Source organism: Nannobrachium achirus, assembly GCF_963921795.1.
Source record: "Nannobrachium achirus genome assembly, chromosome: 6".
NCBI lineage: Eukaryota > Metazoa > Chordata > Actinopteri > Myctophiformes > Myctophidae > Nannobrachium > Nannobrachium achirus.
This window is the reverse complement of record NC_137815.1, coordinates 40,739,457-40,757,067: the sequence shown is the minus strand read 5'-3', so window position 1 is coordinate 40,757,067 and position 17,611 is coordinate 40,739,457. Positions and strand designations below refer to the sequence as shown.

The 17,611-nt window shown below is 43.5% G+C and overlaps 1 protein-coding gene across 1 annotated transcript in view; it reads left to right on the top strand.

The window, feature by feature from the left end:
• The window catches only part of arhgap9 (Rho GTPase activating protein 9), a gene marked incomplete at both ends in the record, with an annotated part of 37,625 nt that extends 20,253 nt beyond the window's left edge, over positions 1-17,372 (top strand). The window contains 12 exons of the mRNA XM_080728226.1: positions 822-883; positions 1,029-1,116; positions 4,197-4,292; positions 6,054-6,152; positions 6,630-6,735; positions 7,351-7,470; positions 9,687-9,785; positions 11,152-11,229; positions 11,778-11,831; positions 12,873-13,007; positions 14,537-14,642; positions 17,177-17,372. Coding sequence (XP_080584352.1) covers positions 822-883; positions 1,029-1,116; positions 4,197-4,292; positions 6,054-6,152; positions 6,630-6,735; positions 7,351-7,470; positions 9,687-9,785; positions 11,152-11,229; positions 11,778-11,831; positions 12,873-13,007; positions 14,537-14,642; positions 17,177-17,372 — 1,239 coding nt within the window. The remainder of the gene's footprint in view (positions 1-821; positions 884-1,028; positions 1,117-4,196; positions 4,293-6,053; positions 6,153-6,629; positions 6,736-7,350; positions 7,471-9,686; positions 9,786-11,151; positions 11,230-11,777; positions 11,832-12,872; positions 13,008-14,536; positions 14,643-17,176) is intronic.
• Between the last annotated feature and the right edge of the window lie 239 nt (positions 17,373-17,611).

Here is a 17,611-nt window from a genome sequence, read left to right as displayed (position 1 = left end):
AGCGCGGCAGTAAGTGTATGCCAGCCTGACAGCGTGTTGCGGGTTCGAATCCCGATCCCGACGACCTTTACTGTGTGTCACTCCCCATCTCTCTCCACATTTCCTATCAGTCTACTGCCCTATACCAATAAAAGCTTAAAAGCCCAAAATGAAATCTTAAAAGAATTGTATCTATGCAGTTGTATCTATGCAGTGAATGCAACTTTGCAGTTGCATTCACACACCTGTATCATTCAATATGCAGTTATGCACTTTTTTTATTAATACGATACAAAATGTGATATATTGTGGTATATTGTGCCACGGTATTTTATAGATTTTTCCTTATTTCGGAGGCTCGGAGTAAAAGTAATCTGAGTAAATGTAATTTGAGTATTTCCGGAATTTCCGTGCGATAGTATTTTCTCTCACTCAGAACAGAAAAATTACAATCGCGGTTATCAGTGCTTTTGTAACGGCCGGTAGAGAAGGGCTTGTTTTAAACATGAACGTGATCTGGTGTTAGATTACGAGATAAATCCAGTTTTGTGAATCTCATAACACTGGCCTGTATAGGGAAACCGGACTTCCTGACCACGTTATCTCCCGTTGCATTCTGGGAATTGTAGTGTTTCTCTTCAGTCGCGGCTGCCCCATACAGAAAGCTACAGTCCAATACAAAACCCTATCAGACGCGTCAAACGCGCCGACGGCACTGGGAGACATTGACGAGTTTGACGCGTGGGCGCATCGTGGGCATCCGGAGTGTGCTAACAATGAAAATGTGACAGTTTAGTTGGTGCCGTGTTAACCATACCTACCTTGCCACCACACTCTCTCAGGAGCTGGAGAAGGCTGGACTCTTGAATAAGACCAAGATCGCTGAAGGTGGCAGGAAACTAAGGTAAGACATCATTGAAATGATGTGTTGCCAGTGTCAGTGTTTCATGATGACATTTCTTATATTTGTTGTAAATTGCAGTTTTTAATGGGGTTTGGTGTTATTGGGCTGAATTCCTGAAGGTGTTCTTTTGTTTGTTGGATTGAAGGAAAAGCTGGAATCCATCCTGGGTGGTGTTAGTAGGGAACAGCTTGGTTTTCTTCAAAGATCCCAAATCACAGACTCCTTCCAGCTGGGTAAGAGCTATACTATAACACACAACCACATTCTCTATGATTCTCTGCACTTCCCTGTACGACTTTGAGCCAAGCTAACTTGATTCAGAAACCGTTGTTAAAAAACCAATTGATAATTCTAAATGCTGAATGTAATTTTTCGGTTTTAAAAAGAGAGTATGGTAATATTTACACCCTATACGTCGTTGACCATGGTCCCCAAGGGCTCTGTCTGTACTTTGTCCTTTTCATTTTTCCTTTCCACCTAATATCTTCTCAGAAAATAACCGGAATCTACATGCTCACATCATGTCGCAACCAGTGTTGCAACACGACGTGAGCATGTAGATTTCTTATTTTTTTCCTATTTTCACCAAATGTTCACTTGCCCAACATATTCCACCCCTGTGTCCAATCCATGGCATGTTGCCTTTCTGCTGCACAATGCCACATGCTGTCAAAAGACAATACTCTGCCAATATCAAAGTATGGACCCTTATGGGACCCATCTTTAGTGGGCAGCAGGGGTGTCGCACCAAATTCTGGGCCCTGGGTACAAGGATTCACTGCGGTCCCCCCCATGAATGTTCTTCATAGAGGGAGGGGGTTTAACCCATTTAGACTGGGAACGCATTATTTTGTGCTTTAACTATTGAATAATAGCAGATATACAAGCTTGCAGATCTGCTATTTTTGAAAAACCTTGAAAATGTGTGCAAGTCTTTGAATATTTCAAATCCTGTTTCTATGTCAGTGGTGCTCAAACCTTTTCATGTGAAGGTCAAGGACCCCCAAAATGATATGTATTTGGCCGCAGACCCCCATCTCAAAATATTTCGATCCAGGGACCCCCCAGAAGCAAAATTTGAGTTACAAATGTTCGCTTAAAATTACATATATTCAAAGATTTGCACACATTTTCACGACTTTTCAAAAATAGCAGATCTACAAGCTTGCAGCGCGGCACTCAGTGCCGTGCTGTGAGCTTGTATATCTGCTATTTTTCATTAGCGAAAGTATGAAATAGTTAAGGCCCCTCCACCTTGGGCCCTAGTAACTCAGTCCCACCCCCCTCCCCCCCTTGTGAAGCCCCTGGTGGGCAGCTGTAGCTGAATGGGTAGAGAGGCCGTCTGGGGGGTTCCACCCTTGGTTTGCCCATTCTATGTTTTAATTGTCCAGTCTATTCATCGTCTCAACGAATTGCTTAAAAAAAGTTACAGAATACTACAACGTCCGTGCCTTTCTAAAGGGATGTCAGAGATGCAATTAACCCAAGCCAAAGAGAGTCCCTTTTTGCAGCTTATGCATGGTGCTCCTATAGAATTACAATATGGCAGATACAATGACCGGTACAGAATCTATAAATATTCACAGCCATGCATAATGGTCACGCTGACTCACTCATAATGGCCAGTTCCACAATGATTGAGATATATAAAACCAGAATCAGCCCAATGTGCCGATTTACAAATCTGACAAAATGAAAATGAAGAGACATTTACGCTGTTTTGAGCCTCGGCTCTTCATGAGGTCAAACTCAGTATAGAGCAGAGGCTCGAAATGCCATCAAAATGTATTGGAGCATGTGAGTGAGTGGGTGGGTTCTATAACTTTTCCTATTATTTTTTATGATCCTATCTGAACCCAGCACCCCAACTAGTGTTATGCATATTATATCCGCTTTTCTGATGAAAAATAATGCATGTGCATATTTCTGCAAGCATTTTCATGACCAGGGTTTTCTCACCTCATTTACAGAACTATTTTCTTTCCTTTTGGGCCATGATAGCCTCATTTGTTTTCTGTTGGCTGCAAGCTAAACTTAACCATTAGCAATTAATTTCCCCCATTTACCTGGAACATGCGTTGGACTGGTACTACAGGCCATGTACTTTGCACTATTGTTTTGTAATGTTGAGAAATAAAAATGAAATGCATTCCATTCCTTATGATAATTGCAGTTCCACTTTGCAAAACCTGACCATATGGCCTCAGTCTATCAACAACAAATATCCCCATTGTGCATTAAGAGATACACATACATTAAGAGAGTAAAATGTAATTTCCCATCCCCTCAGCAAATAATACTCCCACTCCCCTTTTACACTCTCAAGATGCGTTCCCACCAAGAGATAAAATACTGGTATTTGTTCGAACTGCGCCATTACACACAAAATCAATGCAAAGACGAGACTTGGCGCAACATTGAAGAGCAAGAATGAGGCGAACAGGGTGACGTGAACAAAGTCATCCGTCGCCTCGATATCTTCGCTCCAGATGGAAAATCTCAACTCAGAAAACGTTCAATTCCCCCCCACCAACGCAGACCAGCGCGATCAAAGTGAAGCGTTTCAAGTGTCGATATTATTTTATTTTTCGGTGGGAACGGTCTGTCAGAGTTTATTGAGGCAGATGAGATTAGTACACAGACAAATGTGTCCATGGCAAGACTTGGTCTTGTCTGTGAAAGGTTTTAGATTTAATTTTTTAAACACCATTATTATCAAGAGACCCAATTGCTGAATTGCAGGTCTTCTTCAGAATACTGTATGTATAACACTTATTTGCTACGACGTCTATGGCACATTAAAGCCCCTATCAGAGTCGGTACCGCGGTGAAGAGCTATCCACCGCGGTGTAGTCTTTTTGAGTCATAAAACTACAACGTTACGTTATTACTTGCGGTGAAGAGCTTTCCACCGCGAGTCCCGACACATCTCTCTGTTTTTACTTTCAGACAGATAGGCTCTTCACCCCGTTCACTGATTGGTCGATTTAGACCAGTCAGTCACTGTGAATAGGACTTCACCGTAACTGACTGATGGCCTCCACTTATTTTCTCACTTTAGGTGGATAGCTTTACACCTAAAATTTGCGGTGGTAGGCTCTTCACCGCAGACTCTGATAGGGGCTTAAGAGTCCAACTAGTACTTGTGGTTAACAAATGCTTTATTTGCTTAACTCTGTGTTTCTGGTAATATTTCCCACTCATTTTGTATGTCAGTGGTAAAAAAAAAAGACAAAAATGTCCACCACAAGCCAGCATGGCAATGACCCCTGGATTAGTACTGTATGTAACCGTATGCGTTTGTTCTTCACAGAAACCAGGGAACAGTCGTCCAGAGAGCAGTGTGGACCTGAGGGGAGCCCGGATCCAGTGGGCCAATGAACTGTCCAGCAAGAAGAACGTCTTCAAGGTGACAAACAGAACATCAACCACTGGCTCAGAAGCTAATTCAAACTAGCTGACAGCTTGATTTACACTTCATAGCTTGATGGCGCAAATTACAAATTACAGGTTTAAGCCTAATATATGCTCCATCTCACAAAAATTGCTGACCTACAAGACAATACCTGTCATACAACACAGTGTGAATTGGGCTTCTAGGATGACACCAATTAGGCCTACCTTATATTTTCACCAACAATTCAGGATCTAGGTGGTCAAAATGTCATAATAACAGTTAGCAAAAGTCAAATCTTGATTACTTTCTGTCAAACTAAAATGTAAAAGGTAACCAATGATATCATGACATGCACCTGTCAACAAAGTTTCATTGAATTTTAAGGGCAGCCATGCTTGCTTTGGTGCTGTTTCCATTTTTTATATATAGGAAAAAACATGTAGGGATTTACAGGGACCAAAGTGACATCTTTGCCAATACTGACTGATACTTGCCAAATCAGACCTCATAACTGGGTTAAAAGACAGATGTATACGGAGGTTGGTAGCTCTCATCGCTGATTGGCTGAGACACCCCCAGCCCCTGTTTACCTATGAAAGAATCACAATATGCTCATGCTCACATTTCACCTCGTCTTTAAGATGAGAAACTAATGTTTTATAATGAGGCAGAGGTAAACAGTACACAAAGTGCACTCTTCAAACACCCAGTGTTCCACGATCCTATCCAGTAAATTTAAAAATGGTCGCTGGGTCCTGAAGGTGAGTTATGGACACGAGGAGGGATAGGAGTGAGCGAGGGGAGAAGAGGCAGAAGAGGGGAACGAGGATGGAGGAGGGAAGGTGTGTGGGAGAGGAGGTAAGAGCACGAGGAGGGAAGGAGTCACAAGGAGGGAAGGAGTGAGGGAGAGGAGGTGAGGACTCAAGGAGGGAAGGAAGGAGCGAGGGAGAGGAGAGGAGAAGAGGCAGTGGCTGTTTCTTTCTACAAACAGTCGGTGTAGGAACTGAGATATTTAAATGACATGGGTATATCGTTTAACCATATGCAGTCTTGCGTTCTCTATTCTGTTTGCCAAAAGTAACAGATCTACAAGCTCACAGTGGAAGGAAGAATGGAGGGGGACTAGTAGAGATTAAGTTGAGTGGTCAATTAGGGTTTAAGTGGTTAAGGATTTATTCGGCACAATATTCTTCAGGAATCTTCATTTGAACTTAAATTCAACCGTCCTAGGGCAAGAATGTGTTTTCGTGCTCGAATTCTGCTTAAAGGAAGTCGAGTATCACAGGAAGTATTATTGAGCAAAAAAAAACTTTCTTTAACACCTCCGCTGCAGATTGTGTGTGTCCGGCTCTGCAACTTAAACCCCATCCGCACCGTAAACGCAAACTCAGCCCACGCTCGTGGCAGAATATCTGACCTACAGTGTCATGTTGGGTGAAACTTTACACAAGCCAACTTTTTTTACTTAAGTCTCGCTAGTCGCTACCCAGATCTTTCTACTCCACACTTCGTTACACTGCTTTAAAGGAGATTTACACAATGTGTAGTCAGAGAAGTGTGAATAGAGGAGAGGAGGGGGAAAAACACATTGTTAAAAAGCTCACTGGGGAGTTGTGTGATCGTCTCCAGAGCTTAGCGCAGCAGCGCTGGTGTGACAGCAGTGCTACACTATGAAAGATGGCAGTGTGGGATGCATGTGGGAGCGCCGTCTAGCGCGCTCCGTACTTCAGGGGAGGAGGTTTTAATACTGCGTTGCACTGCGCATTGTTTCAGCTGAGGACGGTGACGGGCAACGAGTTCCTTCTACAGTCGGAGACAGACTCCATGATCAGAGAGTGGTATAACACCATTCAGAGTGTCATCGACAAACTGGTGAGACCGTCTCACACAAACACATGGGAAGCATCTGTGCACTCACGCACACAATGATATCTTTGTGCTATGTTGTTATAACCACTAACTATATGTACAACCACTGACTGGATAAAAACACTTTAGAATATATGATAAAAACTCAAAATGGCAAAAATAGCCATTCTCTTGTAGATCTGCAATTTCTGCAAAGACATTTGGTGTATAGTGGGAAATGCTAACAGACCTAGTATATAGAGCCCTGGGGCACCACTCAACTAAGTATATGGTTTAGTGGTTACAAACAATACCTTTTCCCCTCCCACACGTTGAGCAACATATCATGACCACAGTTTCAATGTATTTCTCACTCCCAGCATTCATTTCTTCTCACGCTCTTTCCTGTCACGCTACAAGTCACACATTCACTCAAGATAATCAGATAATAACCAAGGCGATGTAAGTCATTTATAAGGCAAACTTTCACCTGTGTTTCAGGACCGTGATAACCCTCTAGACAATGTTCTCCTGTATTCTCTGAGGAGAGCAGGCAGCGTGGAGATGTTGGACGAGGACGAGGATGACAGATACAGGACGACAGCACGTAAGCCCTGCTGCCCCGGCCATCTTCACCACCTCACTCACTCACTCACTCACTCACTCACTCACTCACTCACTCACTCACTCACTCACTCTCTGCAACTATCAATTATTCTATCAGTACTTTACAATTAACCGAACAAACGAGAAGCCCCTTTTTTTTATAATACAAATATTAATCAACGAATCAACATGATTTTTTTTTAAATAATCAATTACTGTTAATTAACCATGTAAGTCTTGCTCAAAAATAGCTGATCTACAACCTCTTAACGTGTTACATCGCAAATCGCGATACATTGTGAGCCTGTAGATCTGCTTTTTGGGGAAATATATTATTACATTAAATGTATACTTTTTTATATTTGACATTGATTACTTTATTGTTGCACCCCTAATCCATTCAGGGCTTTTTCACCCTTCTGTCCTGTCCTCTATTCTCACCTCCATCGAGCCCACTTACATCCACTCACATCCTCCGTGGCAGATCATCTGCCCTCATCACCTTCAGCATCACTCTGTCCACCTGCTCTTCATTGTGACCATCCTCCCTGCTCATCTCCTGTCCTCCCCTCATCACCTCCTGCTCTGACTACTCCTTCTTCTCCGCCTTTAACAGTGCCACGCTCTGCGTCCAACCTGGAGAACACGGAGAGGAAGAGGGTGAAGACTCGTCTGAAGAAGCTGATCCTGAAGAGACCGCCCCTGCAGGCCCTGCAGGAGAAGGGCCTCATCAAAGGTGAGATTGGACGCGTCACATGTCTGTGCCTTATTAAAATGACATGAAACTCCAGCGTCCCTATACTAGGCATGTCATAATAGCTAAACATTTGGCAAAAATAGGCTACATTCCAAATAATTGCGATGCTTTGTGAGCCTCTAGAGATCAGCTGTCTCTGGAGAAGAGATGAGGAAAAGAAAATCTAATCGTGTGTATCTCGGAATCCAAATTGGAATGGCGTGGCTCCAATATAGATCATGGACTTCATATGGCCAGCCTGTGATGTCAGTCATCTGTTATGTACTTAAAATGTGGGCAAGGTTTCAGTTTGATCCCAGGACCCATCCCCATTGACTTCCATTATGAAATTAATATTTCTATATTTTCATATTTTTATTTTTAATATTTCAAAGTAACAAACATATTAGAAAACTCTGGACTGTGTGTGTGTGTGTGTGTGTGTGTGTGTGTGTGTGTGTGTGTGTGTGTGTGTGTGTGTGTGTGCGCGTGCGTGCGTGCGTGCGTGCGTGCGTGCGTGCGTGCGTGCGTGCGTGCAGGCTTGTAAACCAAAATAATTCCTAAAGGTACTATTGTCGTTTCTTACATGTGAAATAACAAATACAGTGATTCTTAGAAAATTACCAACTGGATCTTCTTATAAAAAAGGTTTTTTATTTTGCCCCATATCCGTTTCGTTCATGTTAGTTGACTGTAAGTCAATGGGGAGTATATTTTGGATTATCCATTTTTTATCTATTCACACTATTTGGAGATCTCATGGCAAGGTAACTATACAACCCAAACCTTTACCAAGGTGTAATCGTGCGTTAAAGATAACGCTGCTTCTAAATAGTGTAGTGTACAGTTCCAGGAGGGCAATAGCAAAAATGCGGTAGTGATTCTAATCTGACAACACAGAACTACGTCTGCTTTACTCCAGGGCAATATTACTTTTTCTACTTATCCACATTTTGCCATTGATCAGTGGTGGAAAAAGTAATCACATTTGTTAATTTAGTAAAAGTATCAAATACTACAATGCAGAAATACTCTATTACAAGTAGAAGTCTAGTATTCAGAATTTACTTTAGTAAAAGTATAAAAGCATTGGCATCAAAATGTACTTTGAAAATAGCAGATCTACAAGCTCACGACGCGTCGCATCATAGCCTAGGTATAAAATAGGGCTAAAGTGCATTCATTTATGTTTTATGACATAATCATTTATATCTGCAAAGTATCTTGTAACTAAAGGTTCCAAATAAATGTAGTGGAGTAAAAGTACAATATTTGGATCCAAGATGTAGTGGAGTAAAAAAAAATTGGAAATTGGAAACACTCCGGTAAAGAGACACCTCAACGTTGTACTTGAGTACAGTACTTGAGCAAATGTACCTACTGTTGTTACTTTACACCACTGCCATTGATACGTCTATGGAACTAAATGTGAAATGAAAACACCAGCCGTGTCCTTTAAACAACCCCAATTTAGGCACTCAACCATTATCTGATCTGGTGGTGGAGTTGCTCAGTCGACAGTACTGTACTTACAAGACTGCTGTGCTGTGCTGGCCCCTGGTGTAAAAGTATTGATGTGTGGGTAACATTTCCCCCCTCCCTCCCACGCCATCGCTCTAAATATAAATGTGCAATTAAGCAGCTTCTGTGGTCAAATAAGGGAAAAGTTAAAGTGATGAGCACACTGACTTACTGTATCCATGTTTTTTTTATGAAGCGCTTTACACAAGTGGGTTCATCACAAACGTGCTTTGCAGCGCAATGGGAATAAAAATGATCATGCAGCAATGTCACAGTGGCATACATAGTCTAGTGTAGAGCCTCTCAGATGTAGCACCACGGAGACACACTGTATATACTGTACATGAATGCCATTGCATCATCAAGGGGGAGCTTTAGTTCTCTGCTGGGAACTGAGCAGAGGATGGCAGCTGAAATCGGCTCGAGGGTTTTTTTTTTCTCTTAGAGAAAGGCCTTTTGAACTGTAAACTTAGATAACGCTTAAACGTGCTTGTAGATTCCATATTATGTGCTATTATCAGTGTTGTCAGGAAGTGCCTGTGGAATCCATAATGATCTGTGGAATACTTCTTCTGAACAGATTGTGTGTCTGTGTGTGTTCGTTCGTTTGTGCGTGTGTGCGCGTGTGTGTGTGTGTGTGTGTGTGCGTGTGTGCGCGCGTGCGTCTCTGTCTTGTCGTTGATGTCCCCATGCAGATCAAGTTTTTGGCTGTCGTCTGGAGATGCTGTGCGAGAGAGAGAGGAACACGGTGCCGCGTTTCGTCAGGCTGTGTACAGAAGCCGTGGAGAGGAGAGGTACCGTTTACTTTGCTGAACTTTGAAGAATACAGATGGCGCTCAACTATAATTGTAAAAAAAAAAAAAAAAAAAGCCACAGCGAAGCCAGTTTGGAGAAGAGGCCTGAATCCTATTTTAAGCGACGGTCCCTTGACAGTTCTGCAGCGACGATGTTAACGACGTAGTTTAGAGGCATGGCAGGAATCGGCTAAGAAAGCGCGCTATGTCTATATTCCACGCAGGAAAGGGGATTTGAACGTGCACGCTCACAGAGTACGTATGGCAGGTGCCATATTAAGATAGACCCAAATGGGGTAAAATTGAGGCGTGTATGAATATTTTATTCATGGGGGGAAAAAAAAGGTACTATACTGACCTTGGAGGGCTTAATAAAACACAATCCTTCTGTTAGTTTTGTACCGTAACTTGAATCCACACAGTTACAAATATAGACACTTGCAGGTTATGAAGGCAGCGACAGAACCCTGGAGACAGTTGCAAAGCAGCATTCCAAGTGATGGCGGAAGAAGATTGAATGGGAATTTTGTTTCTTGAGCAGAAGGAAATGGCCATGGAATTGGCTTAAATGTAAAGCCCATACTTGGCCAACCAAACCTGTGTGCATGTGCGTGTGTGGGGGGGTGGTGGGAGGTGAAGCAGGAACATAGCTTTGTTATCACAATAAACAAAGCCTTTATGGGGGCTGAATGCAGCGTCACGCCATCAAACGTGAAGGGGAAGTTTGTAGTAATTCCTTTTTCCCCCTGTAGCAATTACACGGGAACTAAACCTTCAAAGTTTGTTTCCACGACTAGCTGTTGAAATGTGGGGCCGTTTATTCCGGCGGTTGGTTATTTTTTGTACAGCATTATGCTTTTGTGTGCCATGTTGTGTTTATGTATGTCTTATGTCTTGGAGGATTGGATACCGCTCACCGCTGCAACAAAACAAAAAATGTCAAGGCACGCTCAATTATTGATTGCATGGGAATGGCACTTTAATGACCAGCGTGAGACAATAACCAGGGAGGTTCATTACAGAACTGCACAATAAAAATCCTTTAGGCTTGTGTCCAAATATAACCAAATGGAACCTTATGGGTATTTGTATACTCTCAGAATAATATGTACAATTACATCAAATCATTCATTCATTCATTCATTCATTCATTCATATATTCGTTCATTCAGTCTCAGATTTAAAGCAACAAGGATTTTACAGTGTCTGATTTTAATCAAGATATGTTGTAATATATCGACTTCTTTCAATGTTAAGCAAGATTTCAATCCACAGTGTATCTGCACACACCTGGATGTGTCTGTGTGTGTGTGTTGTGTTGCGTTTTCACACGCTCACCTGGCTGTACGTGTGTGTTTCGTTTCAGGGCTGGAGACCGACGGCATCTACAGGGTGTCTGGAAACCTGGCTGTCATTCAGAAACTCCGCTTCATGGTTGACCACGGTGAGAGGAGGAGGATGAAAGACACTCACACTCACAGTGCACTCACTCACACACACATGCATGCCTCTTAAATTATTTATTTATATCCACACGAATATACAGTTACTACAGCAAGACTCCCACTATCAGCATCTTCTTCATATATGGCGTCCAACAATAAAAGCTGAGACAGAGCAAAGTCTCACACACACGCACGCACGCACGCACGCACGCACGCACGCACGCACGCACACACACACACAGATACACACACAGATTTATTTCTTATATACATGCAACCTAGAATTCCTATTCTGTGGCAAACATTTGGTGAAAATAGCCGATCTACAAGCTCACAACTCATTGCAACGCAACTCGTTGTGAGCTTGTACATCGGCTGTTTTCAGCTAAGGGATTTGGTGTAGAGTGAAAAATGGAGGGCGGCCTACTATAGACACATGGGGGGACTCCAGTCACTGAAGTATGTAGGACACAATGTGATGTTGTGTCATTTACTGTAAATCATTTCACAAGCAGGCACCCCATTGAATGACTGTTGGTTTTTGCAGAGCGAGCGGTGACTACCGATGGCCGCTTCATGTTCCCAGAGGAATTGGTACAAGGTAGATTCAAATGGAGACCAGAAGAGCCGGCGGCAAGCCTTCCTTCCGCCTCGCAGCTTTAAAAAAAAAAATTGATATTCAATGTGCTTCTGTAATGTTACTGTATGTATGCGTGCGTTGCATAAGTGTGCCGACGCACACGTCTTTACAAAAACAAAAAAAAAACGCATAATGCGTGTGCTTTCACATTCACAGTGACTGTTGACTGCACACGTATATACACCGCGCTAACGCTGTTGTGCTGAAACAGTGTGCTGATTGTATTACCATGTGCTTAATGTACGTGTGTCCCTTAAGCGCTCTGTCTGCTTGAAGTTTTCTGATGTAATAATGTATAGATGGGTGTACAGTGAGTTTCTCTCACGGTCCATGGGTGCCACCTAGTGGCCAAAACAGAGATGTGTTTTTGCATCAGTGCCAGAGACACTCTCTGGGCCCATTATGGTTTCTGGCTTCTCAAAACACCATGGTACAGTGCTGCTTGTTTTGCACCATAGATCTTGAATTAAGTGACATTCATCGCAGACCCTCAAAGGGGGACATGGAACAGTAAAATGTCATGTTACTGCTCTCCAATGTGGATTTGAGAAACACTGCAAAGGAGTGAATAAGAGATTTTCTCTTTGCCAATTTCTCCGCTTATATGTGTGTGTGTGTGTGTGTGTGTGCGTGCGTGCATGCGTGCATGCGTTTGTGCATGTGCGTGCGAGGTTGTGTGCAGCTGCTGTTATGACTGTTTCACTGACAACTTGTATCTCTCTTGTACAGCAACAAGCCTTTAAGCTAAAGCTTAGCGCTGATGGGGATTTGCTCCTCGTCCTGTATGTTCCACTCCCTGATGCTATTACATACCCCCGCTTCTTTCTCACCGTTTACACTGTTTTCCTTTTCTTCATCAACCCCCCCCCCCCCCCTCTATCTCTCTCTCTCTCTCTTTCTCCTCTCTATCTGTATCTGTCATTGTCTCCCGCTCTATTCCACTCTCCCTCTCTCTCCCTCTCTCTCTCTCTCTCTCTCTCTCCCTCTCCCTCCCTTTCCCAGAGGAGAAGCTGAACTTGGACCAGAGTGAGTGGGAGGATGTTCACGTCATCACCGGTGCTCTAAAACTCTTCTTCCGTGAGCTTCCTGAGCCCCTGGTACCCTACGGCTTCTTCACAGACATTGTGGAGACAGTCAGTGAGTGAACGAACGCTTCCACTCTCCTCCATTCACTTAGCCCGCTATTCATGAGACTCATATAAAGGAAGCATCCCAAATTTCTAAGCCGGCTTGAAAACCCCTTTGTCTCAAAAAGGCGACGCGCGATTATCTCCACCCGTGTGACAGTCCAAACTAACTAAATGTGAGAGGAAAGTACACCAGTGCATTAGGCTTAGGTTTCTTATTTATTTTTATATCATTTACTTATTTTACCTTTTTTCATTTTATCTTTCCTTATAAAATTGTACTTAACTTGGCCTAATTTCAACTTGGCGTCCCTATTCTGGGCATATATCCACGAGTTTCCAACGCCCCATAGTTCATTGCGCAGACGTCTGCACCGAGCTTCCGGCGCCGATTTACAAGCTCACAACGGGTTGCATCTGCGACGCGACGTGAGCTTGTATGTCTGCTGTTAAACCCGGAAGTTTGGTCCCGATAGTCTCCAGTAAACTCCCGCGGAAACTTGTGGATAAAAAGAAATTAAAAATACCAGATCTACAAACTCAGCTATTTTTATCACTCAACACCATCAAACGACAAAGTAGAAAATAGGGCATTTAATGTTTAATGTTTATTAAAGATGTTCTTGATTACAAAGTAAGCAAATAAAATGATGTTTAGTAATCAATTATTTCATTTGAATCCACCCACCACCTTTCCATTAAATTAGAAAAAGGGTTAATATATGTTCAATATTCGTAATAAATAAATAAATAAAGCAAGTGTACTGTGGGCTTATATTTATGCGGGTGTGTGTGTGTGTGTGTGTGTGTGTGTGTGTGTGTGTGTGTGTGTGTGTGTGTGTGTGTGTGTGTGTGCGCGCGCGTGCGTGTGCACGTGTGTGCGTGCACTGTAAGCTTGTGGGAGCAGGGGATGGGGGCACATTAACTGTCCTTGCTTTTGATTATCATTAGCTTGATGCCCCATACGTTATATTCATTCTAACTTTTTGGGGAAACTGGACATCACACAAATGAGTCGCAGTGGCCAGGGCAGTTATTAATAATTACTTCATATACAGCACACCAACAGATCAGGGACGGAGGCACTGAAGATCATGTAGTGCAGTGGTTCTCAACCTGGGGGTCGGGATGATGGGGTCCCCAGATGATTAATTTAATGTGCAACATTGTTTTCTCACTCAACAATAAACGTACCAACATAACTTTTAAGTGCAGTATCTGCACATTTCTAAAGTGACAATTTAAGGGCTTTTTAAGATATCTAAAATGACAAATTTAACATTGGCCAAATTGTCAAATATTAGAGGCTGAAATTGTGAAAAATAGCCAATCTACATGCTCACAACGCCTCGCGTTGCGAGGCGTTGTGAGCATGTAGATCTGCTATTTTCACAATAGAACCATGTTAAAATGTTATGCCTCAACTCTTATTGCTCGTCAGGGTGGGGGGGTCCCCAGTTCAAATATGATTCTTTTGGGGGTCGCGGCCTGAAAAGGTTGAGGACCACTGAACTAACTAAGTCCTTCTGTTTTTTCCAGAGATGTCCGACTACCAGGACAAGGTGGACCGCCTGAAGTGTCTGGTGCTGAACATGCCTCCCCCCAACCACAACACCATGCAGTTCATTTTCCAACATCTCAGACGGTGAGAGCACAAGCTCAGCTTTAACCCCAGACAGTGTCCCTACTGGGCATGTCATAATAGGTGAACATTCCGTCAAGGGATTTGGTGTAGAAAAGAAGGGGGCCAACTATAGACCCATGGGGGACATCTTAACTAAGTCAGTTAAGTACATAATAGTGTTTAAGTCAGCGGTGGGCAACCACCACTTTTTGATCTACAAGGTGATCAGATTGGGCTATTGACGCGATCATATGAGTTGATCAAAAACAACCATTATTAAACATTTTTGTATGAAGTGAGAAAGGAAAAAGGTTTCTACCCAGATACATTTATTATTAATTATTATCAATATTAAATGATTGACTTAAGTTTTATTAGAATCAAGAATCCAGGTGTATTTGTCTCTACTCAGACATATACAAGCAGTGAAATGTTAGTGTGGCAAAGTCTAACAGAACACAACCAATAACAATAATAGTGGCTATTGCTGTGTATTATAAAATGATTCTATCCTGTATTATTCTAATTAGCAGCCTATAATAAGATGTAAACTTGGTGGTATTCACTGCAAAGGTGAGCCCGCCAGCCTCAGACAACAGTTAGGTGATCATGTGCCCGGCCTAAAAGGTTGCCCAACCCTGGTCGAAGTGGTTAACCTGTGACTGAATGCTTCTGAACATCTTCCTGTTGATCTATTTGCCTGTCTGGTTTGTTGCCTTTATGTCTGCCACCTTTTTGCCTCCCTCGTCGTCTGCCTTATCATATCACACAGCATGTGCGTGTCAGCGCCATGTTCAGTCGTGCTGTGAAAACCGACGCATTTCCCTGTGCAGAAATATCACCCTCCCCTAATTTCCTTTGAGGTACTCACACTCGGCATGAAGGAACGAACCAGATGCCCTCAAAAGAAATTCGATTCCTTCCTCTTCCGCCTTAACGTTTAAAAAAGAAAAACACCACAAGAGGGGGCAGAGTGCCCTCGTTTTCCATCAATTTTTTTTCTGACCACCGCGAGACACTTATGAATCACATCGTGTGCCGAGACCGTACCGTACCAGCGCCACGCTGTTGTTAACTTTAGGTCCTCTGAAGATGAAAAGGTTTGAGGGAGATGAATAGTTTGCAGTTTTTTTTCCTCTCTTTTCTGCGAGCCAGTTCAGTACATAAAATGTGTGTGTTTTCACCGCTTATGGTTTCCCCTCCCTGCCTGGGGGGGGACGGAGGGACGGACGGACGCTTCGTGTTCTGAGGGTGATGTTTGTGCCAGGGTGTGGTGGGCCCCATGAATTTGTCAACTTTGTGTCTTTCTCTTTTTCTCTCTCGCTCCCTCCCTCGTTTCTCTATCTTTCTCTTTCTCTCCCAACACTGTCTGTCATTCCTTTCTCCCCTCACTCTGTTTCTCATTTATTATCTCCCTCCTCCATCAACCCATTCGTTCTCTCTCTCTCTGTCTCTCCCTCACTGTCCCCCCTCTCCTTACAGTACACCCCTGCCCCCCCATTCCCTCCTGTTCCTCTCTTCTTCCCCCTAGTTTAACCCCCCCCCCCTCTCTCTTTTCTTCCTCTCCCTTCTCCTCCTCCTCCTCCTCCTCTCAGCCCCATGGGAGCGTTGTGGTTCGTCTGCTGGAAGGCATACCAACACCACCGCCGCCACCACTGGAACCTCTCTCTCTCTCCCTCTCCCTCACTCCTTTTTTCTTTGCTTTCCTCTCTCTCTCTTTTTTCCTCCTCTCTTTTTAATGTGGAAGTTTTGAGCAATTGCTGGCTGACTCTGTGGCTTGGTGGGAATGGCATTTTTAGAAGAATGCCTCATGCTGTGGCTTTAACCCATTCCTGAGTCTCCATCAGACACACGTGCGCGTGCACACGCACGCACGCACGCACGCACGCACGCACGCACGCACACACACACACACACACACACACACACACACACACACACACACACACACACACACACACACACAGAGGTAGGTGGATGTTGACCGCTAATGTACACACATGCATATGGATGAGGATACACAAATACAAACACAGCAGAATGTCCATAAACACTCACACATGCATACACAAACGTGCACAAGCAGGCGGATGTACCGTAGGTGGAAGACGTATACACACGTACACTTTCTGTGAATGCTCAATTTGCAACCCACCCATGTCTTATTCCACCCAGCGAGTGGGGGGATCCTCTTAGCTGTCATGGCATTCTGCAAATGGGTAAGAATAATAAAGATGTCACATAGTGACCATGGTCATAAAGCTCTGTGCACCATTAGTGGTCAGCTCCGTGACTGCACTTACAAAGATGAAGTCAGTCGGATTCAGAAAACCGAAGTTCAAAAGCCTGTCAGCCTGCTGTGAAACTGTGCTCTTTGTGTTGAGGTCTTGACAGAAGGACGTCATGCTGTGTGCTCTCATGTGAAGGCGGAAGCATCTATGTCTCCCTTGTCATTTCTCTCTCATTTCAATCAAAATCTCTCTCTCTGGCTCTACCCATCTCCCCCTTTCGGTCTCTCTCTCATTCTTCCTCCCGTCTTTCTTGTCTCTCCGTAGAGTGATGGAACGCTCGGATTCGAACAGGATGACCACCCAGAACATTGGCATCGTGTTTGGGCCAACTCTGATGCGTTCGGAGCGGGACAACGCGAACATGGCTATCAACATGGTCTACCAGAACCAGGCCGTGGAGCTCATCCTCACCGAGTTCGACTACGTCTTCGGGACCAGCAGCTCCTCCACAATTCTCTGACGGGGGGGACGGTGTTCCTCTAGATCCGTCGAAAGTTCAAGTATTATTGAGACAATGGACTAAAGCCTAATTTACGCATTGTTACTGATTTTCGTCAAGCGAGTTCCAGTTTCCAGCTTCATTTGTTGTGCCAACTGAGATTGAGAGGTTTCAGTCATGATTCCTAGTTGGCCGCCACGTCAAACAACCATTTACCACTTAAGCCCTGGCCTATATACTTCGTTTGAATAGCCAATCTG